The 27,733-nt window shown below is 41.1% G+C and overlaps 1 protein-coding gene across 1 annotated transcript; it reads left to right on the top strand.

The window, feature by feature from the left end:
* The first annotated feature begins 23,853 nt into the window (after nt 1-23,853).
* On the top strand, nt 23,854-27,091 carry LOC124010131 (non-histone chromosomal protein HMG-14-like). Its single transcript, XM_046322499.1, has 6 exons — nt 23,854-24,058; nt 25,375-25,401; nt 25,586-25,615; nt 25,705-25,740; nt 25,838-25,942; nt 26,114-27,091. The coding sequence occupies exons 1-6, from the start codon at nt 24,041-24,043 to the stop codon at nt 26,159-26,161; spliced, it is 264 nt and encodes an 87-aa protein (XP_046178455.1). The 5' UTR covers nt 23,854-24,040; the 3' UTR covers nt 26,162-27,091.
* The last annotated feature ends 642 nt before the right edge of the window (nt 27,092-27,733 follow it).

Genomic DNA, 27,733 nt, shown 5'->3' with positions numbered 1-27,733 from the left:
TCCTCTGTTCTCATCCCAGCTTGCCGAGTCCAGCGTTCCCTCCGCTCAAGCGTTTGTCCAACGTTGTGAGCGCACCTGGAGGAGGGTGAGGTCTGCACTTTGCCGTTACAGGGCACAGACTGTGAGAGCCGCCAATAAACGCAGGATTAAGAGTCCTAGGTATTGTTGCGGCCAGAGAGTGTGGCTTTCCACTCGCAACCTTCCTCTTACGACAGCTTCTCGTAAGTTGACTCCGCGGTTCATTGGTCCGTTCCGTGTCTCCCAGGTCGTCAATCCTGTCGCTGTGCGACTGCTTCTTCCGCGACATCTTCGTCGCGTCCATCCTGTCTTCCATGTCTCCTGTGTCAAGCCCTTTCTTCGCACCCCCGTCTTCTTCCCCCCCCTCCCGTCCTTGTCGAGAGCGCACCTATTTACAAGGTACTTAGGATCATGGACATGCGTTCTCGGGACGGGGTCACCAATACTTAGTGGATTGGGAGGGTTACGGTCCTGAGGAGAGGAGTTGGGTTCCGTCTCGGGACGTGCTGGACCGTTCACTCATTGATGATTTCCTCCGTTGCCGCCAGGATTCCTCCTCGAGTGCGCCAGGAGGCGCTCGGTGAGTGGGGGGGTACTGTCATGTTTTGTCTTAGATTGTCTTGTCATTTTGCTTTTCCCTCCGTTCATTTTCCCCCTGCTGGTCTTTTTAGGTTCGTTCCCCTTTTTCTCTCTCCCTTCCTCTCTCTCTTCTCTCTATCGTTCCGTTCCTGCTCCCAGCTGTTCCTATTCCCCTATTCAATCATTTAGTCTTCCCACACCTGTTCCCGATCCTTTTCCCTGATTAGAGTCCCTATTTCTCTCCTTGTTTTCCGTTCCTGCCCTGTCGGATCCTTGTCTATTGTTCACCGTGCTGTGTCTGTGTATCGCCCTGTCGTGTCGTGTTTCCCTCAGATGCTGCGTGGAGAGCAGGTGTCTGAGTCTGCTAGGTTCAAGTGCCTTCCCGAGGCAACCTGCAGTTCTTGATCGAGTCTCCAGTCTGTTCTCATCATTACGAGTGGAATTATGTCTTATGTTTGTAGAATTACTTTTCTGGATTAAAGACTCTGTTTTCGCCAAGTCGCTTTTGGGTCCTCATTCACCTGCATGACACACATGGTTAGCAGATGTTAATGCGAGTGTAGCGAAATGCTTGTGCTTCTAGTTCCGACAATGCAGTGATAACCAACAAGTAATCTAACTAACAATTCCAAAACTACTGTCTTATACACAGTGTAAGGGGATAAGGAACATGTACATAAGGATATATGAATGAGTGATGGTACAGAGCAGCATACAGTAGATGGTATCGAGTACAGTATATACATATGAGATGAGTGTGTAGACAAAGTAAACAAAGTGGCATAGTTAAAGTGGCTAGTGATACATGTGTTACATAAGGATAAAGTGTAAAGTGAGAGGAAGATTTGCATAATGAGTTCAGAAAGTATTCAGACCCCTTCTTTTTCCAAGTTTTGTTACGTTACAGCCTTATTCTAGAATTGATAAAAAATGATTCCCCCCCCCCTCATCAATCTACACACAACACCCCATAATGACAAATCAAAAGATTCTTTACTCAGTACTTTGCTGAAGCACCTCTGGCAGTGATTACAGCCTCGAGTCTTCTTGGGCATGACGCTACAAGCTTGGCACACCTGTATTTGGGGAGTTTCTGCAGTTCTTCTCTGCAGATCCTCTCAAGCTCTGTCAGGTTAGATAGGGAGCGTCGCTGCACAGCCATTTTCAGGTCTCTCCAGAGATATTCGATCAGGTTCAAATCCAGGCCACTCAAGGACATTCAGAGATTTGTTCTGAAGCCATTCCTGCTTTGTCTTAGCTGTGTGCTTAGGGTTGTTGTCCTTTTGAAAGGTGAACCTTTGCCCCAGTCTGAGGTCCTGAGCGCTCTGGAGCAGGTTTTCATTGAGGATTTGTATTTATTATGGATCCCCATTAGATGCTGCCAAGGCAGCATCTACTCTTCCTGGGGGCCAGCAAAATTAAGGCTGTTATACAATTTTAAAACATTACAATATATTCACAACAGATTTCACAACCTACTAAGTGTGTGCCCTCAGGCCCCTACTCCACTACCAGGTATCTACAACACAAAATCCATGTGTACGTGTGTGTGTGTCTATAGTGCATATGTTATTGTGTGTGTATGCATTTGTCTGTGCCTATGTTTGTGTTGCTTCACAGTCCCCGCTGTTCCATAAGGTGTGTTTTTATCTGTTTTTTCCCCAAATGTACTAAGTGCTGGTAACAGGCCGATTGGTCAGCTATTTGAGCCAGTAAATGGGGCTATACTATTCTTAGGTAGCGGAATGACTTTTGCTTCCCTCCAGGCCTGAGGGCACACGCTCTCTGGTAGGATAAATTGAAGATATGGAAAATAAGAATGGCAATATCGTCCTCTATTATCATCAGTAATTTTCCATCCAAGCTGTCAGACAGACCCCGGTGGCTTGTCAATGTTGCCAGACCAAACTTTTTTTTCACTTCTCACTTTACAGAATTCAAAATTACAATGTTTGTCTTCCATAATTGGGTCAGTCATACTTGGATGTGTAGTGTCAGTGTTTGTTGTTGTCATGTCATGCCTAATTTAGCTGATCTTGCCAAATAAAAAAATCCTTAAAATAGTTGCCAATATAAGGTCGTTTTGTGATTAATGAGCCATCTGACTCAATGAATGATGAACCATTTAAGGTGATCAAAATATTTATACTATCACTCTTTATGTAATTTATCTTTGTTTTCAAAGTGTAGTTTATTTCTATTCAGTTGAGTCTCATCATTTCTCAATTTGCAGTATGTTTGCAAATCAGTTGTGTAGCCAGACTTATTTGCTATTCCCTTTGCCTCATCCTTCTCAACGATGCCATGTTTTATTCCTCATCAATCCACAGGGATTTCATAGTTTTTACAGTCATTGTCTTAATGGGTGCATGCTTATTAGTAACTGGGATAAGCAATTTAATAAATGTGTCGAATGCAGCATCTGTTTGCTCCTCATTACACACCACAGACCAACAAACAAATAAAATAAAATTACACACATACATACATTTAAAGTCAGAAGTTTACATACACCTTAGGTTAAATGTATTTGGCTATGTTTTTCACAATTCCTGACATTTAATTCTAGTAAAAATTCCCTGTCTTAGGTCAGTTAGGATCACCACTTTATTTTAAGAATGTGAAATGTCAGAATAATAGTAGAGAATGATTTATTTCAGCTTTTATTTCTTTCATCACATTCCAACTGGGTCAGAAGTTTACATACACTTTAAACTGTTTAACTTTGGTCAAACTTTCTGGGTAGCCTTCCACAAGCTTCCCACAATAAGTTGGGTGAATTTTGGCCCATTCCTCCTGACAGAGCTGGTGTAATGAAGTCAGGTTTGTAGGCCTCCTTGCTCACACATGCTTTTTCAGTTCTGCCCACAAATGTTCTATAAGACTGAGGTCAGGGCTTTGTGATGGCCACTCCAATACCTTGACTTTGTTGCCCTTAAGACATTTTGCCACAACTTTGGAAGTATGCTTGGGGTCTTTGACCATTTGGAAGACCCATTGTTCCCTCCCTCATGATGCAATCTATTTTGTAAAGTGCACCAGTCCCTCCTGCAGTAAAGCACCCCCACAACATGATGCTGCCACCAGTTCTTCACGGTTGGGATGGTGTTCTTCAGCTTGCAAGCCTCCCTCTTTTTCCCCCAAACATAATAGTCATTATGGTCAAACAGTTCTATTTTTGTTTCATCAGACCAGAGGACATTTCTCCAAAAAGTACAATCTTTGTCCCTATGTGCACTTGCAAACTGTAGTCTGGCTTTTTTATGGCAGTTTTGGAGCTGTGGCTTCTTCCTTGCTGAGCGGCCTTTCAGGTTATGGTGATAGAGGACTCGTTTTTACTGTGGATATAGATTATTTTGTACCTGTTTCCTCCAGCATCTTCACAAGGTCCTTTGTTGTTGTTCTGGGATTTATTTACACTTTTCGCACCAAAGTACATTCATCTCTAGGAGACAGAATGCGTCTCCTTCCTGAGCAGTATAATGGCTGTGTGGTCCCATGGTGTTTATACTTGCGTACTATTGTTTGTACAGATGAACGTGGTACCTTCAGGCATTTGGAAATTGCTCCCAAGGATGAACCAGACTTGTGGAGGTCTACAATTGTTTTTCTGAGGTCTTTTGATTTTCCCATGATGTCAAGCAAAGATGCACTGAGTTTGAAGGTAGGTCTTGAAATACATTCACAGGTACACCTCCAATTGACTCAAATAATGTCAATTAGCCCATCAGATGCTTCTAAAGCCATGACATCATTTTCTAGAATTTTCCGAGCTGTTTAAAGGCACAGTCAATTTAGTGTATGTAAACTTCTGTCCCACTGGAAATGTGATTAAGTTAATTATAAATGAAATAATCTGTCTGTAAACAATTGTTGGAAAAAGTACTTGTGTCATGCACAAAGTAGATGTCCTAACCGACTTGCCAAAAGTATAGTTTGTTAACAAGAAATTTGTGGAGTGGTTGAAAAACAAGTTTTAATGACTCCAACATAAGTGTATGTAAACTTCCTTCTTCAACTGTATGCATGTATGTATGAGCGGCGACTCCGGGATGCTGGCCTTCTAAAAGAAGGACATTTCTAAGTGGCCCCAAACTTTTGAACGGTGTGTGTGGAAATGATGCAGAAAATTACATTAATTGTCAACCTGCAATATTAAAGCTGGGGGGGGGTGTAGATCAGCTTCTTTTAGAAGGACAGCATTACTCCATGTGTAACTCTGTGTTGTTGTCTGTGTCACACTGCTTTGCTTTATCATGGCCAGGTCGCAGTTGCAAATGTGAACTTGTTCTCAACTAGCCTACCTGGTTAAATAAAGGTGAAAATAAATACATCTAAAATAACCCTATTTTATAAGACAGTTCTTATTTGATTAATGGTGGTAGGACCCATCTATGTGAAGCTAACCACAATAAGGATTAGCCACAGTAGTGGACTTTGCAGTTAACCTTCAAAATAAAAGTATTGCATGATTCTACTATTTGTATTCATTTGCATCACTGGCAATGACATACTATATTTTGAAGGCAAACCGCAAATTCCACTATTGTGCCCTACTCCTTATTGTGGCTAGCTTCACAAAACATAACCCGGTCCGGTTGAGCCTCAATTAGCCAGGTGAAGCTAGCTGGCTGCTTCTAACGTTAGCTTCAGGAAACAGGGTTAAGTAGCTGGCTAGCCATTTATTTTCATGAACTGAATTTCAACAGGCAAACATGTGGCAACCTAACTAATACTTACTCACAAGGATTCCTAAATCATTGCTTAGAATAATGAAAATGACTGCTAGCTGGTTATATTGGTGCTAGCTAGGTAACCAAGCTAAAGCTAGCTGTCACAGAAGTTGCGGTCGAACAAATGATGCTTTATTACCAGCGCGGTATTGTAAACACATCGTTCGTGGCCGATGTTTGCAGACTTTTTTTGTACAGCTTTGACAGTGCTACTATATATTTTTTTGCCACATAAAGACCCAAATAGCGTTCCATTGTATGCATGTTATGACGCTATTACTGTGCAACTACGGTAGTGAAGCATCTGAAAAATAGCTGATTTGGTAGTGTGTACCGGTGCCCGACCAGTCAGCGAAAGCCAACATCACCCACGACAGAGAAAGGTTGATTGTCAAGGGCAATGAATTCCGTTATCTTGGCTTTAATGGATTTCGCCTTTGACTTGCCTCGCTGAAATGTTCTTACTCTTTCAAATTATTGCTCAACTTGACTGCTCGATCCACACAGCAGATATTGTGGACTAGGTTAGGAATGCTGTGTTGCACATGCAGCGCAAAATTTTACGTTGAGTCATTACGCTATGTACCTAAGTTATATAGGTATGCACGGTAGCTTTGACGTCGGTTTTTAACATCGGTGTTAAACTAGACATCTGGCCGATGCTGATGTTAGCATTTTTAGCTAATATCGTCTAATATCGTCCGATTCCGATATGCTCACCGATATATAGTGCATCCCTAGTCTGATTACTTTCCGAAAATACTGTATGTGTGTGAAACATTGATGCATTTAAAGTGGAACTGACAGCATTTTAGCAACATGAAATCTTATTCAAATCTGTTCATATTACACCCCCGGGAAGAATTACACTTTATTTTTAAATGTTCTGACAAGCAATCACTTAGACATTTTCATTACATATTACAATGTTTAGAAATTACATATACTAAGGAATTTGTGAAAACCCTATAGCAATATAGAGTGGGAACGTGGCCATGCGTTTGGACCATTAATAGACACTGCAACTAAAACTGAATAAAAACATCAGTCTTGATCAAACAACCATGAAAAAGGTAGGCTCTCTCTTCTTCAGTTATGTACATCAACAACAAGATCAACAACTAATGCTAGCCAGAGCAAGAAGATCTAAAATCAAACGAAGGAACATTAGATAAACCCTCACAAACTTTTGAATCGTGTTGGCTGTCAAAATTGCACTGATAAACGATGGGGAATTGTAGCCTCTTCATCCTTCTGCATCTTGCCTGCCAATGCATTCTTGTCCCAACGAAGCACCCAAGCTAACTAGCTAAAGTTGGCTAGCTTGCTACTTCCAGACACAAATGAGAGAACATCTCAGCCCGTCCATTTTACTCGCTGTAGCAGAGCTGGTTAGGCTGTTTACATGTTATCTAGAGCGTTTTTGACTAATTTGGATTTTTTTTTGCCTACGTTTACTGACACCGGTCATATTCAGTTGGTGTTGCGCGTTCATAAATTCATCAGTTGTTCTGCGCTCTGGTACACTCAAACGAGAGTGCTCTTAAATCGAAGTACATGGCAAATCAAATCAAATGTATTTATCACATACACATGGTTAGCAGATGTTAATGCGAGTGTAGCAAAATGCTTGTGCTTCTAGTTCCGACAATGCAGTAATAACCAACAAGTAATCTAACTAACAATTCCAAAACTACTGTCTTATGCACAGTGTAAGGGGATAAGAATATGTACATAAAGATATATGAATGAGTGATGGTACAGAGCAGCATAGGCAAGATACAGTAGATGGTATCGAGTACAGTATATACATATGAGATGAGTATGTAAACAAAGTGGCATAGTTAAAGTGGCTAGTGATACATGTATTACATAAGGATGCAGTAGATGATATAGAGTACAGTATATACATATTCATATGAGATGAATAATGTAGGGTGTTGGCAGCGGCCACTCAGTGTTAGTGGTTGCTGTTTAACAGTCTGATGGCCTTGAGATAGAAGCTGTTTTTCAGTCTCTCGGTCCCAGCTTTGATGCACCTGTACTGACCTCGCCTTCTGGATGATAGCGGGGTGAACAGGCAGTGGCTCGGGTGGTTGTTGTCCTTGATGATCTTTATGGCCTTCCTGTAACATCGGGTGGTGTAGGTGTCCTGGAGGGCAGGTAGTTTGCCCCCGGTGATGCGTTGTGCAGACCTCACTACCCTCTGAAGAGCCTTACGGTTGTGGGCGGAGCAGTTGCCGTACCAGGCAGTGATACAGCCCGCCAGGATGCTCTCGATTGTGCATCTGTAGAAGTTTGTGAGTGCTTTTGGTGACAAGCCAAATTTCTTCAGCCTACTGAGGTTGAAGAGACGCTGCTGCGCCTTCTTCACGATGCTGTCTGTGTGAGTGGACCAATTCAGTTTGTCTGTGATGTATATGCCGAGGAACTTAAAACTTACTACCCTCTCCACTACTGTTCCATCGATGTGGATAGGGGTTGTTCCCTCTGCTGTTTCCTGAAGTCCACAATCATCTCCTTATTTTTGTTGACGTTGAGTGTGAGGATATTTTCCTGACACCACACTCTGAGGGCCCTCACCTCATCCCTGTAGGCCGTCTCGTCGTTGTTGGTAATCAAGCCTACCACTGTTGTGTCGTCCGCAAACTTGATGATTGAGTTGGAGGCGTGCGTGGCCACACAGTCGTGGGTGAACAGGGAGTACAGGAGAGGGCTCAGAACGCACCCTTGTGGGGCCCCAGTGTTGAGGATCAGCGGGGTGGAGATGTTGTTGCCTACCCTCACCACCTGGGGGCGGCCCGTCAGGAAGTCCAGTACCCAGTTGCACAGGGCGGGGTCGAGACCCAGGGTCTCGAGCTTGATGACGAGCTTGGAGGGTACTATGGTGTTAAATGCCGAGCTGTAGTCGATGAACAGCATTCTCACATAGGTATTCCTCTTGTCCAGATGGGTTAGGGCAATGTGCAGTGTGGTTGAGATTGCATCGTCTGTGGACCTATTTGGGCGGTAAGCAAATTGGAGTGGGTCTAGGGTGTCAGGTAGGGTGGAGGTGATATGGTCCTTGACTAGTCTCTCAAAGCACTTCATGATGACGGAAGTGAGTGCTACGGGGCGGTAGTCGTTTAGCTCAGTTACCTTAGCTTTCTTGGGAACAGGAACAATGGTGGCCCTCTTGAAGCATGTGGGAACAGCAGACTGGTATAGGGATTGATTGAATATGTCCGTAAACACACCAGCCAGCTGGCCAGAGTGTATTTGCGAACGCAATAGATATGCTAACTGTATAACAATCTTTCAAGTTCTTGCTAGCTAACCAAATGACACCCAAATCTCTACCTGTGTATAGCCACCCAAAAACAATATGAGGGGAATTTGATATTTTTAACTAATATGATTGTCTGTTTATTTCATATCTGCAAAGTAGTTAAAACGCTGGCAGTTCCACTTTAAACTTTAGGTTACCGTGTGTGCTAAAAGTTAAATGTTTTTTGCAATGAGAAGTAATAGTTCTACATTTTGACTGGGAAATGCTTAATGGTTGCGTTTTTGTATTCTTATGATTGGGACCTACTGGCTTATTATGTCAGAGTTTATGGACTGCTTATCCTTTAACATCATGCTTTGTGTGACATGCTGTCTTTCCATCAGCCCTATGCAGTGGTGCCTGGAGAAGTGGGTATACTCAAATTTTGCCAAAAAGTCCCCAAACGGCCCACCCAGCGAAGGAAAGGCACCCTGTGAAAAAAAACAGTTTTTATGAGTTTTCCTATAGATTTTTTTTATTTTCACTCTCAACATCAACACTTTTTATTAAAAATAAATAAATGTTAAGGTCTAAATCCACGACAATGCTTATATCTGATTGGGTGGGCCTGTCAGAACCTGGCTCCACAGTGGGTGGGCCTCTGTCCACCCAGGCCCATCCATGTCTATGCCCCTGATGCAAACAGTTTCTGATGACAATTGCACATCACAAATAGCCTACTAACACTTCGGATTAACTTTTTAAATACCTGGTTTGCATACCGATTGTTGCCTTTGTCAGCATTTACTGGTAGATATCCTACATGTAAACGTCTTTCCTACCCGGCTACCAATGTCATTCTTCTGTGAGCTGCTCCATGTCAAAACCAGTTGAGAGCTGCACACTTGCTGCCTGCAGATAATATTCCGTTGAAACTAGGGTGTTCTGCAGCACGCATGTGAATTTATATCACGTGCTTTGCGGTTGTGTTGGCTACTTTGTGCAGGATTTCTCCACTACACTACTTTGATACGCATCAGCAGAGGTTAAAACATGATTATAAGCAATGCCCACTTAAAAAAAGTAAGCAATACCTGCGTATATCCCTCCACTACATCACTGGCCCTTTGTGTTTTACAAAAAAAATGCACTCTACTACACAAGTGCGCTGGTATTACAGTTGTTGTCCTTTCAGAATCATGAAACTGTCACACACACTGAAGGTTTATAGGTTTGCCACTGCGCAAACATGTCTATATTAGATATTAAGGCTGTTAAGATATTCATGTTTCAAGAAAGAAGTAAATAACTTTGGCCTGGCGAAGAGGTTTTATATGTTAACTGAATGGAAGCTGATTTGTTTTTTAATCCGCTGGTTTCACTGTCGAAACAAGACAGAGTACAGATGTATCCAACACTGCGACAAATCGTGTACTACAACACTGATCTCTACCATCTCAATTTACATTTGTTGTTTGTTTTGCTTTTTATGCGCTTTGAGATAATTTTCTGTAATGAAAAGCACGACACCCAGTTCAATAAATTATTATTATTGCCACAAAGGCAGATTCCACAGGCTTCAATTAAATTTAGCGGTAAGCATAAGGTTAGCAGTATGGTTAAGGTTAGGTTAAAAATCTCATTTGTAGAAAGGGGCAGGGTTTTGATTTCGGGTTATAGATGCAAGGGATGACCTGTCACTACATTAACGTTACCGCCCTTGTTTGTTGTTAATGAATGGCAAAGAAACACCCACGAAACATCCACATCAAACCACACCCCCAACAGAACTCTAGTTTCGATTCTGTCATGGCCGCTAGCATTTCTAATGAGCAAAGCCCCAAAATAAAGCCAAATTAGGAAGTTCAGCCCCCCTTTAACTTACGATGCCAAGCACAAATAATGTTTTGCAGGTTTTTATTGATAAGTCAAAATAATACTCTGCTTCTGGTACACAAGCTATTTTAATTAGTTCCCCGCATCCAGTGCAGGCGGGAGGGATTGTTAATTGCGCTACCAAACTGCCCCTAATCAAAACGAAACAAAACGGCCTAAACCCAGCCGTCAGAAAACACAGAAAATTAAACTTTTTTCAATGTGTCAATCACTCTCGAGTCATCTGGGACCCACGAGCTAAGCCCAAGGGACTACTAGGGGGGCACTTGAACATTCGTAGTGTCATTCCAAAAAGTGATCAAATTCAACATCTACTCCCAGACTCCAACCTTGACTTTCTCTGCCTCTCAGAGACATGGCTCCATAAACACTCTCCATATGCTGATTTGATTGTGCCTGGCTACAATGTTTTCAGGAGAGACAGGATTGAAGGAAGAGGAGGGGGTGTGATGATTTACATTAAAGAACATATCCAATGTAAACAAATTGAGTGGTCATGTGATAATGAACTAGAATGTATCGGCCTGAACGTTACACTGTCTCCCCAAATGTCTATTACCCTCATTGGAATGTATAGGCCACCTTCCACCAAAAGTGTGTTTTTTGATCAGTTTAATACCATGCTTAGGGAATGTGATTTTGGGAAAGAGGTCATCTTAATGGGAGATTTTAACATTAATTATGAAGACAAGTGTTGTAGGAAAACCCTCAAACGGATCACTAATACCTTTGACCTTACACAGCTAGTTAAAGGGCCAACCAGGGTGACTTGTTGCTCTAAAACACAGATTGATTTGGTGTTCAGTAATAAACCAGAGAGAGTGACTAAATCATTCAATATGGTTACTGGGCTGTCTGATCATAATCTGACACTTATAGCCAGAAAGCTGTCTAAGAGCAGGTTTAACCTCTCTACTGTTAGAAAGCCGGATCAACTCAGAATACCTAAGAGTGAATTAAACTATTTTGAAAAAGCAATTAAGGGAATAAACTGGAATGGTCTCATGTCCTATACAGACGTGGAAGCTGATAGTCAGGTTTTTCTATCCACAATCCAGACTACAATAAATGGCTTCCTAAAGAAAATCAAATCCAAACCTGGCCAAACCTTCCTTGGCTAAATGGAGAAATCTGGAAATTGATGAAAGAACGAGATTATGCTCTAAAAACAGCCCAGAAATCTAAATTAGAGCATGACAGATGTAGGTTGAGAAATAAGGTGATAAAAGAAATCAGACAGGCCAAGGCAAACTTTTTTATTAACATAATTGATGAAGCAAAGGGAAATTCTAAATTGATATGGGAGAATCTAAAAAGGTTAACAGGGAAAGACCATAGTAACACTGCAAAAAGACTAGAAATCATGGTGAATAACAATCTAACACAGGATGCAGTTGAAATAGCAACAGCCTTCAATTCCTACTTTATTGACTGTCAGGTTACTGACACAGAACCCCTCCACTGATTTCTTGGGCTCAGTGCTAGTGAATGACACTCAACCTGTCTTCATCATAAGGGAGGTTTCTGAGTCAAAGGTGAACAAGGTGATTAGCTCACTAAAGAACTCTAAAGCCAAAGATGTGTTTGGGATGGACTCTACCTTTCTTAAAAACTACAAAGAGTCACTCATTGGCCCCATTACTAAGGTCACCAACACATCTATTGGTCTCGGTGTTTCCAAGGGTATGGAAGTCGGCCATAATAACGGCCATCTTTAAATCAGGCGACCCTGCTGACGTGAACTACAGGCCCATTAGTATACTACCTGTGGTGTCAAAGGTTGTTGAAAAGTGTGTAGCAGAACAACTGATTGCCCACCTCAACAACAGCCCCTTCACATTACACTCCATGCAGTTTGGCTTCAGAGCGAAACACTCCACAGAAACGGCCAACTGCTTTCTTCTGGAAAATGTGAAGTCCAAGATGGACAAAGGGGGTGCTGTTGGGGCTGTGTTTCTGGACCTAAGGAAGGCTTTTGATACTGTTAACCATAAGATTCTCATCACAAAATTGTCCAAGTTCAACTTTTCCCCTGATGCCTTGAGATGGATGAAATCATACCTTGAAGGCAGAACTCAGTGTCAGAGTGAGCAATGAGCTGTCGCCCACTCGTAGCTATGATGTGGGCGTGCCCCAAGGGTCAATACTGGGGCCCCTCCTGTTCAGCCTGTACATTAATGATCTGCCTTCTGTCTGTACTGGGTCTGAAGTTCAAATGTATGCAGATGATACAGTGATATATGTGCATGCAAAGAGCAAACAACAAGCTGCACAAGAACTCACTACTGTAATGGTCCAGGTTACAAAGTGGCTCAGTGACTCGTGTTTGCATCTCAATGTGAAAAAAACTGTTTGCATGTTCTTCACAAAGAGGGCAACAGATGCTACTGAGCCAGATGTCTATGTGTCAGGGGAGAAGCTCCAGGTGGTATCCGATTTTAAGTACCTTGGCATCATACTTGATTCCAACCTCTCTTTTAAAAAGCATGTGAAAAAGGTAATTCAAATAACTAAATTCAATCTAGCTAATTTCCGATTTATATTAAATTGTTTGACTACAGAGGTAGCAAAACTGTACTTGAAATATATGATACTCCCCCACTTAACATACTGCTTGACTAGTTGGGCCCAAGCTTGCTGTACAACATTAAAACCTATTCAGTCTGTCTATAAACAGGCTCTCAAAGTGCTTGATAGGAAGCCCAATAGCCATCATCATTGTCACATCCTTAGAAAACATGAGCTCTTGAGTTGGGAAAATCTTGTGCAATACACCGACGCATGTCTTGTATTCAAGATCCTTAATGGCCTGGCTCCCCCTCCACTCAATATTTTTGTTAAACAGAAAACCCAGACATATGGCAGCAGATCCACAAGGTCTGCCATGAGAGGTGACTGTATAGTTCCCCTAAGGAAAAGCACCTTTAGTACATCTGCATTCTCTGTGAGAGCTTCCTATGTCTGGAATACACTGCCATCAGACACACATAACTGCACCACATATCACACTTTCACAAAATGCTTGAAGACATGGCTAAAGGTCAATCAGATTTGTGAACATGGTCCCTAGCTGTGTGTTGCCGCTTTCCATGTTGTCTGTTGTCTGTAGCTTGTGAGGTGTGGAAACACTTTGTTGCTTTTATGAATTTTGTCTTGCTGCTTTTTGTTCTATGTTGCTCTGTCTGTATGCTATGTCTTGCGTGTCCTATGTTGCTATGTCTATGGTGCTATTGTCTATATTGTAATTGTTTTTAATAACCTGCCCAGGGACTGCGGTTGAAAATTAGCCGGCTGGCTAAAACCGGCACTTTTACTGAAACGTTGATTAATGTGCACTGTCCCTGTAAAAATAAAATAAACTAATAATAATTCTGGAAGAGGGTAATAAAGTAAGCAACCGACAAACAAAGATGCACAGCAGAACACTGTTGCATGTAGGTAAAAGAGTGATATGGCTTGAATAATTTAGAAAAGGAACAAATTGTAACCATTATTAAGCCAGACTTAGTTCATAAGACAACTTTGAGAAGTCTGATGTCATGAAACTACGAGGAATGGATTGGTAAAGAAGGAAAATGCTACAAAACAATCCTGATGGTTTATCAAAATGTAACAGCCTTGTTACAAACAATGAGCCGCCATGGGATTCCAACACCATCTGAAACACAGGCACAAGAGCTGGTTAATTAAGCATCATTATACTACCAGTTAGATACAGTCCCAGAGACCAGATCCATGTCATCTAACCTGATTTCTAAACGTAAGCGTTCAAGATTCTGAAAGTCACAGATCAAGCTAAAAAATGCAAACCATGAAAATGTGACAAATTTACAGGTAGGGACTTATGAAGATCCGTAGGTATTACTGTTCTCAGAGAAACAGAGAATTTAGGGTTTAAACAGAGCTGAGGAAAAGTTCTCCAAAATACACTGAGTGTACAAAACAAGAACATTTCCATGACATACAGTGCATTTGGAAAGTATTCAGACCCCTGTAGATTGACCAGGAGAATCCAGGTGAAAGCTATGATCTCTTATTGATGTCACTTGCTAAATACACTTCAAATCAGTGTTGATGAAGGGGAGAATACAGGTTAAGGAATGATTTTAAAGTCTTGGATTGTGTATGTGTGCCATTCAGAGGGTGAATTTGCAAGACAAAATATTGAAGTGCCTTTGAACGGGGTATAGTAGTAGCTGACAGGCCCACCGGTTTGTGTCAAGAACTGCAACACTGCTGGGTTTTTCCACATTCAACAGTTTCCTGTGTGTATCAAGAATGGTGGTGACCCAAAAGGACATTCAGCCAACTTGACACAACTGTGGGAAGCATTGGCGTCAACATGGGGGCCAGCATCCATGTGGAACGCTTTTGATACCTTGTAGACTGGGGGGGGGGGGCATTCAATATTAGGAAGGTGTTCTTAAAATGTTTTGTATACTCAGTGTATGACTTTAAAGCTTGGGGAACTGGTGTTAATTCTGTTCACATTGAGACCATGTAAACCTCTACCTATGAAGGTGAAATCCTTGCTCGGTTCTAGTCAGACTTTTAAAACAAAACAGATATTGAGTTGAATGGATTGAATACAGCGCTCCAGACTACTGTTTTCCCCTGCCACCAACTTTTTCAGTTGATGGCACAAGACCATGATTTGCTCGCACCCCAACAAAAATGAATTACAGCGTCACACAATAGAAATATTTGTAATTATATTATCAAGTCATTCATAATGCTTTATAAGATGTGTAATAAACTACTGGTATTCAATAAATAAGTTGTTACATCTAACATGTCCAAGCAGGAATGCATGATTGAAAAGATTTTGATTTGCAACCTAATCTAATTATTGTCATGATTGTTAGGTTAACAAATAGGCTATAATTCTTTAGATTTGAAAGTCAAAATTAGGGCACCAGAAGATACAGATGTTTTTTATTTTCAATTTGCCTTCATCTTTATGTGTACTATTTGGGCTGCAATTTCTGAGGATGGTAACTCTAATGAACTTCTGCAGCAGAGGCAACTCTGGGTCTTTTCCTGTAGCGGTCCTCATGAGAGCAAGTTTCATCAAATCAAATTTTATTGATCACATACACATGGTTAGCAGATGTTATTGCGAGTGTAGTGAAATGCTTAGGCTTCTAGATCCGACAGTGCAGCAGTATCTAACAGGTAATATCTAACAATTCCACAACAAAACCTAATACACACAATCTAGTAAAGGAATGGGATAAGAATATATAAAATATATGGATGAGCAGTGACAGAGCAGATAATTCAATAGATAGTGTGGGATACATTATATATATATATACACACATACATATACAGTGGGGCAAAAAAGTATTTAGTCAGCCACCAATTGTGCAAGTTCTCCCACTTAAAAAGATGAGAGAGGCCTGTAATTTTCATCATAGGTACACTTCAACTTTGACAGACAAAATGTGAAGACAAAAAATCCAGAAAATCACATTGTAGGATTTTTAATGAATTTATTTGCAAATTATGGTGGAAAATAAGTATTTGGTCACCTACAAACAAGCAAGATCTCTGGCTCTCACAGACCCTTCTTCTTTAAGAGGCTCCTCTGTCCTCCACTCGTTACCTGTATTAATGGCACCTGTTTGAACTTGTTATTAGTATAAAAGACACCTGTCCACAGCCTCAAACAGTCACACTCCAAACTCCACTATGGCCAAAACCAAAGAGCTGTCAAAGGACACCAGAAACAAAATTGTAGACCTGCACCAGGCTGGGAAGACTGAATCTGCAATAGGTAAGCAGCTTGGTTTGAAGAAATCAACTGTGGGAGCAATTATTAGGAAATGGAAGACATACAAGACCACTGATAATCTCACTCGATCTGGGGCTCCACGCAAGATCTCACCCCGTGGGGACAAAATTATCACAAGAACGGTGAGCAAAAATCTCAGAAACACACAGGGGGACCTAGTGAATGACCTGCAGAGAGCTGGGACCAAAGTAACAAAGCCTACCATCAGTAACACACTACGCCGCCAGGGACTCAAATCCTGCAGTGCCAGACGTGTCCCCCTGCTTAAGCCAGTACATGTCCAGGCCCGTCTGAAGTTTGCTAGATAGCATTTGGATGATGCAGAAGAAGATTGGGAGAATGTCATATGGTCAGATGAAACGAAAATATAACTTTTTGGTAAAAACTCAACTTGTCGTGTTTGGAGGACAAAGAATGCTGAGTTGCATCCAAAGAACATCATACCTACTGTGAAGCATGGGGGTGGAAACATCATGCTTTGGGGCTGTTTTTCTGCAAAGGGACCAGGACGACTGATCTGTGTAAAGGAAAGAATGAATGGGGCCATGTATCGTGAGATTTTGAGTGAAAACCTCCTTCCATCAGCAAGGGCATTGATGATGAAACGTGGCTGGGTCTTTCAGCATGACAATGATTCCAAACACACCGCCTGGGCAACGAAGGAGTGGCTTTGAAAGAACCATTTCAAGGTCCTGGAGTGGCCTAGCCAGTTTCCAGATCTCAACCCTATAGAAAATGTTTGGAGGGAGTTGAAAGTCTGTGTTGCCCAGCAACAGCCCCAAAACATCACTGCTCTAGAGGAGATCTGCATGGAGGAATGGGCCAAAATACCAGCAACAGTGTGTGAAAACCTTGTGAAGACTTACAGAAAACGTTTGACCTCTGTCATTGCCAACAAAGGGTATATAACAAAGTATTGAGATAAACTTTTGTTATTGACCAAATACTTATTTTCCACCATAATTTGCAAATAAATTCATAAAAAATCCTACAATGTGATTTTCTGTTTTTCTTTCTTCTAATTTGTCGCACTGCTTTGCTTTTGTCTTAGCCAGGTCACAGTTGTAAATGAGAACTTGTTCTCAACTGGCCTACCTGGTTAAATAAAGATTAAATAAAAATGTCTTATTATACACTTGGGAAAATGTATAAATGTTTTAACGAGTTCAATGCATTGAACACAATTGATTTCCTACCAAGTTCAAACCTACTACCCAATGAGGCCTAGTGCACTCGTAATGGCCGATGCACAGCTCCGTATTTCAAAGCCATATCATATACCTCGATTGTAAAAGTGTGAACCAGGCACAGCAGCAGGGCAGACACTTTCATTACAGGAATCATGCACTTCACCGTTAGACCAAATAATGGTTTTATGCGCAAAAAAAACAAGACCTTTTGAGTGAGGTGACCAGGTAGAATGTACAGCCCGCACCAGTGTGACCAACAAAAAATGAAACTTGCAAAACCAAGTCAAAGGGTAACAAAATACAACTATATGGTCGCAGTCTGGAGCCCTGGAAGAGCATTAATACAATAACGCACTACATAGGGAACCATTGAAGACGCAACCCCACCTGGTGTTAAGAGCCCCTCTCAGGGCAGGCACTGTAATCTGGCTTACCTGCTACTCCAGATGGGAAGGCCACCATTCGCTCTAGAGGAGAAAAGCCACTTACTGGGCAGAACCGTCACTGGGTCAGCATAGTACTTCCAGATCAGAGACATCATCAGCACGGCCTGGGAGAGACAGAGAGAGGACGTCACTCTCTGTCACTTGCTCCCATTGGACTGTGCATCTGTCCGTCATCATCCAGTCCCACATCTATTAAATATTTGCATAGTTTCCTATTGCAAGATTGTGAAATAAGCCTAGCTACTGTGAAAATATACCAATGAATTTTAATTATTATATATTTTAGTTTATACTTCATACATCTCAGGTTTACATCGCTTACCGTACTTGACTGTGGGCTGCTGACCATTTCTGGAATTAACTGGGGGAAGAGAGAATAATACAAACTTCAGGCAACAAACTGATAACAGAGTGTGGTTTCTGACACAGAGAGACAGTATCACAGTGGAACTGTAAGGCCAACAGGTGAGACTGTACGGCAGCTGGTTAGAAGGGGTGGAGATGTCAGCAGAAGTGTTGCCCCTCCTCAAAGAAGCTTTGGTCAAGCCACAGGAAGTGTCTCACGTCAAGGTCACCTTTACCTTCCTTCATCCACCTCAAGCTCTATCCTGAGGATTATGGGAGATTCTAATTTGAAACCCTCCATGTATTCATACTGATCGCTGCATTTACTGCATCACAATTAATTTAAGGGTGCTAACACCCTAAAGATATGAAAACTTCTCCATTAAATTATTTCACTGTGTCATTGTGCTTTGGTTTCACATTTGAAATGATAGAGGAGTGGTAGAATTATCTTTGACAGAAATTTTCAGCACATTCTTCCCTTAAAATAAATCTGCATGGGGTATAGTATCTACAAGTATATATTAGTTCCATTCGGACAAAATAATGGTCCTGTATTGGGTCACCACTGGTCCGTGGAAGTGGTGTGCTGCTAAATGGCACGTTCTTGAAAGGGAGCCCTTTTCCTTCCTCTGTTACTGTCAGGGACTCAAGAGATCGAGCGGGAAAATGAGAAAACAGAGAGGGCAAGAGAAGGCCGATGGCAACAGGCTGCAGCTGTGACAGAGGCCTCCTAAGTGAACACTCAGAGCAGTTATCTGAAACCCCCCTGGCCACCACTCCCTCCCAGCCCTTTGTTTTCTTCTATTTTTTCTTTCCCACATCCTTTTTAACATACATGTACCGAGTCCCCTATAGAAAGATGAAGCAAATTGTGCAGTAGGGTTTTCCCACCTACTAAACCAGCTAAGAGAAAGGAAGGAAAATTTGGTGATATTAACAAGGCCATACCTCCATCATGTCTCATTATACACTTTAGTGTTTTAATGGTAAATATTCTATAGGCTACATTTAATTTGACAAAAATCTCTAGAAGTTAAGGGAACAATGCATACTTGTATGTGTGGACTTGAGATAAAACAAATATCTCTTTAGAACAGAGATGGGCAACTGCTGGCCTGCAGATCAACTAACCAAAATGAAAAAATAACAATACAATGAGGAGAGAGAAGCAAGCAAGACTTTTACACATCAGCAGTTTTTCCTCGTTATGTCATTCACTGAGTCACTCAATTAGCCCATGTCAGCAAAACATTTTTTGATTGGTAAATCTAGCGGCCAGCTATCTAAAATAAAAAACCTGGTCTTGCTTTGTCATTATTGGGTATTGTGTGTAGACTGTTGAGGGGAAAAAAAACAATTTAATCAATTTTAGAATGAGGCTGTAATTTAACAAAATCAAGGGGTCTAAATACTTTCGAATGCACTACTGAGCGCTCTGGAGCAGGTTTTCATTTTCCCCTCAATCCTGACTCGTCTCCCAGCCCCATGCCGCTGAAAAACATCCCCACAGCACGATGCTGCCACCACCATGCTTCACCGTAGGGATGGTGCCAGGTTTCCTCCGGACGTGACCCTTGGAACGCAGACTAAAGAGTTCAATCTTAGTTTCATCAGACCAGAGAATCTTGTTTCTCCTTTAGGTGCCTTTTGGCAAACTCCAAGCAGGCTGTCATGTGCCTTTTACTGAGGAGTGGCTTCCATCTGGCCTGATTGGTGGAATGATGCAGAGATGGTTGTCCTTCTGGAAGGTTCTCCCATCTCCACAGAGGAACTCTGGAGCTCTGTCAGAGTGACCATCGGGTTCTTGGTCAACCCCTGATCAAGGCCCTCCGATTGCTCAGTTTGGACGGGCAGCTAGCTCTAGGAAGTGTCTTGGTGGTTCCAAACTTCTTCTATTTAAGAATGATGGAGGCCACTGTGTTCTTGGGGATCTTTAAAGCTGCAGAAATGTTTTGGTACCCTTCCCCAGACCTGTGCCTCAACACAATCCAGTCTGGGAGCTCTATGGACAATTCCTTCAACCTCATGGCTTGGTTTTTGGTCTGACATGCACCCTCAACTGTGGGACCTTATATAGACAGATCTGTGCCTTTCCAAATCATGTCCAATCAATTGCATTTACCATAATTTCCAAATGTACTGTAGGTAGGAAGTAGGAGCAACCAAATATACTTTTTGGTGAGTTTGGACATTTAGAAGCGAACGAGAGACATTGTGCACATGAAGAGTACTGGCTCTGGAGCAGCATGTGTACATGCTGTGTCTGTGTGGAGTCTGGAGTCGCTGGGGCAACAGGCATGCCTGCTCAGAGAAGATGGGGAGAAGTAGACAGCCGAGAACGGAGAGGAGCTGCAGTGGCAGCTGTACAGATAACGCATTTAAAGGGCTTTGACTTCTCAAACATGGCATAAAGTCCAAATTTGTCCAGTCACCTTATTAATTCAGCCACTTAGATAAGTTGCAAGTTAAACGCTGGGTACGTGTTGACGTAGAACAATTTGTTTTAACGCAGAAAAAAAAGGAAAATGCATAAGAAATATCTTGCTGTGTTTTGTAAACACAGATCTGAAATGCTTCTTATTTAAATTTCTACTCAGCATCAGACTCATTTGGTGTTTCAGTTAAACCTCTCTAGAATTCACAAACAGCATTCTATCAGCAGACAGACAGAAGACAGACTTATGTGACAGACTTATGTGTAGCTAATTTACTATGGTACTTTTCTGTGTAGCCAGCCTACTTTTCTCTGGTAAAATGCAAGATTAACTTTGAGAAAAAAAGTTAGGAAATGTAGCTGGCTACATTCTTTCTATTATAAAACAGAAGTATGGCCATGTATAGTTTTTGCAAAAAAATATCTTGCTTTTTCATTGTAAGCTAATTTAGCTTTGTGTGGAAGCCAGCCAAATAGAGTTGCACTTCTGTTGTCATCTGAGGAAAATGTATGTATTTTCTGTGAAGGAAAATAGTTGCAGGTCCCTGATCACTCTATTGAAGCAAAAATAACACAGGTGACTTTCAGTATAAAACAGGACCCCTGTCAATACACAGTTGGACCTGCTCCCGCTTTGTGCTATTTACAAACAAACATAAATGGCTCAACTGTTCTAGGGAACTATGGTAAGCTCAAAATGAAAAACGCAATCTGCTTTATATTCTAACCTATTGCTCAAGTTGAATGCAGGTATTTAATTAATAAGTAGCTGAACTTAAAATAAATAGTTAACGGTATTAAAAAATTAAAATCCAGTAGCTATTTCCAAATACCCTGGTATATGGTATACTGTCCTAGCTGTTTAAAATGCTCTTTTTTCTAAACGGATGGTTGTGTATCCATCGGCCCGTCAAAAGTTTAACACATCTGAACTTTCTGTCTGTGGAAATTATATGGATATGAATGCGTCATCTCTGCCGACTGTCAACGTATGACTCCCATTGAGAAAGCATTGGAAATCAGGGATACTCATAAAAACAACATGTCATTCTGGACTTGGCCATTCTGGCCGTGAACTGTGCAGTAAGGTATCATCACAGGGCATTATGTTATCAAGCTGCAGGTTGCTCGCACAAAATAAAGGAATTAGCACCAATTCATGGCAGATTAAAGTCACGAGTGGCACAGCGGTCTAAGGCACTGCATCTCAGTCCTAGAGGCGTCACTACAGACCCTTGTTCGATTCCAGGCTGTATCATAAGCGGCCATGATTGGTTGTCTAATAGGGTGGCGCACAATTGGCCCAGCGTCATCTCCTGTTAATGATTTGATGGAAACATACATGGACAGTATTCTATTTGCTACTGTGGTCAAAACAGGATTGGTTTTTGTGGATCTGAGAAGATTTAAATTATACTTATGCGGAAATCTCCCTTGGATCAACATCACTTTGTCATAGCACTTAACCATGAGATTTGCAAAGCAGACTGCTTGCCCATCCATTCCACGTGATGTCGTTTACCAGATTTCTGTGTACAACACTGAACAAAAATATAAACAACATGTAAAGTATTGGTCCCATGTTCATGAGCTGAAATTAAAGATCCCAGACATTTTCCATATGCACAAAAAGCTTATTTCTTTAAAATGCACAAATTTGTTTACATCCCTAGTAGTGAGCATTTCTCCCTTGCCAAGACAATTCAGCCACCTGACAGGTGTGGCATATCAAGAAGATAATTAAACACCACGATCATTACACAGGTGCACCTTGGGCTGGGGACAATAAAAGGCCACTCTGAAATGTGCAGTTTTGTCACACAACACCACAGATGTGATGGAGTGTGCAATTGGTGTGCTGACTGCAGGAATGTCCAACAGTGCTGTTGCCAGAAAATTAAATGTTAATTTCTCTACCATAAGCCACCTCAAACATCGTTTTAGAGAATTTGGTATTTTGTCCAACTGGCCTCACAACCGCAGACCATAAGTACGGCGCTGTGTGGGCGAGCAGTTAACTGATGTCAACGTTTTGAACAGACTGCCCCATGGTTGGGTTATGGTATGGGCAGGCATAAATTACAGACAAATGACAGACAATGAACACAATTGCATTTTATCAATTGTGATTTTTTTTTAAATTGGGGGGGAAGGGGGTGTATATCTGTGACATATCTGTATTCCCACTCGTGAAATCCATAGATTTGGGCCTAATGAATTTAATTAAATTGACAGATTTTCTCATATGAGCTGTAACTCAGTAAAATCAATAACATTTTTGTTTTTATATATTCCCAAATGTGGCATTTACCCGTATATCACGGAGATGCCTTACTCTTCAGCCTGCAACGCTTATGGTGCTAAAAAGAGCCAGGAAGGATTGTCATAAGGTTGAAGAGCAGATGACAGTTTTGGAGAGGGAGATAAACTCTGAGTCACCATCACCAGCCATTAAATGTTTGCGGGTCTTTGTCAATCTCTCCCAGTAGGAGAACGAACATCATGTCCCTGTGCTAGACTATTACAGAGACACATGTCCACACAACTTCAGAGTTTGAACATAGCTTTACCGGTAAAATAGGGCTACAATTTGTAAACGTTACCGCTTGAATTATATACTCACATAGGAGGAAATTGACGGTAACAACCTTTTGACAATGTTGCAATAGCAACCGGACCTACCCGGTCGCCATTTTCCTTTGATTATTTACAATAGCCGTCGCTAGGGAAGCACACACCTTTCGCTTTCTACCCAGGGTGCAGGGTATTTTTACTGAATACTTTGTATTTTTGCCTAGTGAAGTTGGACTGTTGACTTTATTTTTCGCAAATATATGTATTAAGATAATGCATTGTTGGTAGCCTAATATTCTGATAAGGGGTATTGTGTGTAAGTTTAGGGAATATCCGTATGTGGAGCTTGCAGTTTTAACCTTTTGCAAAAAAAAAGCATATGGGCAAAACGATATGGAGATAAAAACAAAAATGTGTCATAGTTACCCCCTGATGAGTGCTCAGCTGAAGACAAATAAATATAGATCTGATTGCCATGTAAAATTATCCACACAGGTATCTCGCTATGATTTGAAAATGTGTTGACGGCTCCTAAAGCCAATCAATGGCTACCAGGGGCGGAGAGTAGCTTGTCCGTCAGATTGATGCTATAATGAATTCAATAGGGAGGGAGGGGGAGAATCCAATCCGGTTTGAGCTAGTTTTGTTCCAATGGAACATTAAGGTTTGCTACGCTGTAATAGAACGTAGTGTTTGAATCTTATACCAACATACAGTATTTTTCTTGCTCCGTTTTGGAACAGTTCCTTCTTTATTTGAACTTATACGCAAAACAGCCATGCCTAAAAGGAGCAAAGTAAGTGGGATATGTTTTATTGGTTGTATATATCCTTTGATAGAAAAAAACAAATGCATTTATTTTTGCATGTGAAATGTAGCCGCATATCCATGTTTTGTTCCGCTCCAACATTGTTGCACTGCTGTGTTGAATCAAGAGTTTAAAATGTATCGGACTGTTTTGATTTGGGAAGTGGCGGGTTTTCTACCTATTCACGCTGTGATTTTTAGTCTTCGAAAATTAGGACTGGTTACATGTTTGGTGTTTAATATTTACTATATCAGATCAATTTCAAATAGGGGTTTTGTCAAGTCTTCGTGGTGGTTGTTTACAAATACATTAACCTATAAAAGGACAAAGAGGTGTAGGTCGCTAGCTACGTCGTAAGATGGCGATTCTGCAGAAATAAAGTTGGTGACCGATTTTTTTTTTACTAGGCAAAGTCTATTGCAAATAACACTTAGATTACATTGCATTTACTTATTGAAACACTGCATCATTAAAATATAACTTAATTTTTGGTAGCATAATGCTCAACGCACGGTGGGCGGTATGCACATGCAGAAGACTGCTTCTAGGGCGCTTTGAAAAGGGCACGAAGACTTGTGTCATGGCTGCCCTTGTGGGCAAGGGGAACAATGACGACGTTTTTCTTATTTTGCAATATAAAAGTTCATAGTTAAACTACGTAAAATGCGTTTAAGTGCGCTAATGTAACATGCTGCATCGTTAAAATATTTGGTTTAATTACATTTCCGTGTGCCCTTTTGTTGGCTCGAGCCAATTCTGGGTTATGCAATGGCGATTCGTCGACATCACAGAGGCGCTCTTGTTGCTGGGGATTCTAGTAGATTCTGTAACCATTTGGAGAATCGCTGAGGATCTCGGAGTTTGAAATTCGAATGAATGGCGGGAACGCATAGTAGACTGTCTGGTCGGAGTAGCGAGCACAGTCATGTTGCCTGGCAAATCCCATTCATCACGAGTGAATGAATGCGTCGGGAGTAGGCGGAGTCGGTATTCCCCCTCTCCGTAGAGATTACAGGCAACATGGTATAGTCATAGGAAATGGGAACATGATCTGAGCAAGTTGACACTATTATCCGTTTATTAGATAGTTCGTGGGTGATGTTGTAAAAAAAAAAGGGAAAATAAGCAGTTATATCGAGACTGACCATAACACGCTGCAATGCTTTTCCTTACCTCCCTACGCCTTTTGGTGGATTACATTATTGCCCTAATACTCTTGGCATTTAAACTGTCCCTCACCCAGTAAAACCCACTTGACACGGTTGCCCTGCTGAGCTGTCACTAACATTTTATTATTATTATAGGCAAACGCTGATGTTGAGGCAGCAGAGGTGAGTCATACACATCTTACTGAAATATGTGTGTTTTATTTAATCAGGGTGATCGCTGGTTGTAAAGTATTAAACGTTAAATACAATTCCATTGTTCTGACACCAGGGGTCAGCAGCAACCCATGTCAAACGTTGTCCCATTTATATGAGTAAATAATTGGTATTTTCTTTTGAAATATTTCAGCCTAAGAGGAGATCTGAGAGGTTGGTAAATGTGAGTATTACACACCATTATTGACACTTTAATTAAAGATTCACCCAAAAACAGAATTTCAGCAAATAATCACAAATCTTTCATTGCAGAAACCTGCAATTGCAAAGGCAGAGCCCAAGCCAAAGGTGAGGAAGTGTAGACATTACAAATGTACATTTAGTAGTAAATTAATTGCAATTAGGACTTACGGTGTCTTATCCCATTAAACATATTTATTTCCAGAAGGAGAAGGCGGCACCTAAGCCCAAGAAGGCTAAAGAGGTGAAAAAGACCGAGCCCGAGAAGGAGGTGCCCGCAGAGAATGGAGAAGCCAAAGCTGAGGAAGATGTAAGGGACTGCTGGGATATGTAGGCATTTTGTCCTATAAGGACAAGAAAAACACATCAAATTGATAGTTTATGATCTTATACTGTTTTAAACATATTTATAATTGACATTCAATATCTTAAGTTCTCTCAACTATTGCAACGGTTTTATTCTGTTATGTTTTAAATTTAGGCACCAGAAGAACCTGAACAGAAAGAGGAGGAAGAGGCGGCCGAATAACATCTCTCAAACCACATCTTTTATCAGTGCTCCCTGTACCTCTTTTTCTTGTACAATTCAGGGGTATATTTTTATCGACTATTTTCTAAATGCAGGTTTTTTAGTAGTTTGATTGTAGAAACACATTTTTTTATGAAATAAAAAATACAATTTGAGATGGGGATTTCATTGCATCCCATGTTTTTACATCTCCGGAACAATTACGGTCATTGTAAATGTCAACGGTTTTTATTTTCGATATGGGGGAGGGGTGGGAATGGGACAGGTTACTACACCAAGAACATGCAAGCACGTCGTTTACAGGATCCGGTCAAAACAACAGAGAGCTTGTCTGAGAGACTAACATTCCATAGGCTATATGAGGGAAGGTATACGTAACCTGCATTGTGTGGTGGGGATGAATTAACTCAAGGGGGAACACATTGTTTTATTGTTTATAATGAGGAAAACATTAAGGTGTTTAAACTGTGTTCCATATGTTAACTCTTGTACTCATTATGTTTTTCTTTACCATTCTGCTTAATAAACCTATTCCCTAGTACTGGAGTTCCTCCCTATCAGGCCTGTGCATTGGGTGTAATTGGTTGTCTCTGTTCTGTGATAGCATTGCAATAAATTTGTATAGCTGCTATTAAAAGGGGTTTTCAACTTTCTATATGCAGTGTGTAATGGTACATTGTGAGTATGGTAAAAATGGAATTGTGTTCTTAGCCAAGCTAAAGAAGTACATAAGTTAAATATACTGACGATTATGGTTCCTTGGATGCTGAGAAACTACATCCATTTGAGCTGTCAAATACACAAACCAGCAGTAGCAATATTCATGTGGGGTTTAGGTATCAAGTACAAGTGTACAGTTCTTTTATCCTTTGTTTATAGATGTATCTGTGTAATGATTGGTATAAACAAACCAATAAATATTTGGTTGTACTTGTTTTGTTCTTTGTGTGATGGAAATGGACAATGTCTGAATCCAAATAATCATATAAAAACTAAATTATTTTAGATGCCAGTTCTGACCACATGTAATGCAGTAGCTAAATAATATCAGTTCAGTTCTGAAACTGACATGGCAACAGCTAGTATCTCCTTGACATGAAAAACGTTACTTGGTTATTAGACTCCTGTCAGACTCATTCCATGGGCACATTGTTTTTCACTCCACCCGTTTACTTGATTGATAAATTGAGGTGGCTGATTAGTAATAACTCACCTCATTGTTTAGGTCTTAATTGGACACAATTTGAAATAAAATAAAGATCAGAAGATACAGTGAGGGGGCTCAGACACAAATACATTAAAGGAGCTGTATGTAATATTTTTGCATTGTAATGTCAGATGTCATATCTACAGAAATAGTGGACCATTTGTGTTTCACAACATTTCATTCACAAAAATGTTATTGGGCCCAACTAAAAGTGCATTCTAATGGTGCAGCCTTCTTTTTGGTAAAAAAGTATTGTAAAATTAACGGGGGCGAGCAAATTTCTTGTCAAATGGACTGGGGCTGAGAGATGTTAGAAGTTTGCCCATTGCTGGCCCCAGTCAATCTGACAAGAGATGGTCCATCTT

The sequence above is a fragment of the Oncorhynchus gorbuscha genome, linkage group LG02, assembly GCF_021184085.1.
Source record: "Oncorhynchus gorbuscha isolate QuinsamMale2020 ecotype Even-year linkage group LG02, OgorEven_v1.0, whole genome shotgun sequence".
Lineage (NCBI taxonomy): Eukaryota > Metazoa > Chordata > Actinopteri > Salmoniformes > Salmonidae > Oncorhynchus > Oncorhynchus gorbuscha.
This window is presented reverse-complemented; position numbering and strand designations above follow the sequence as displayed.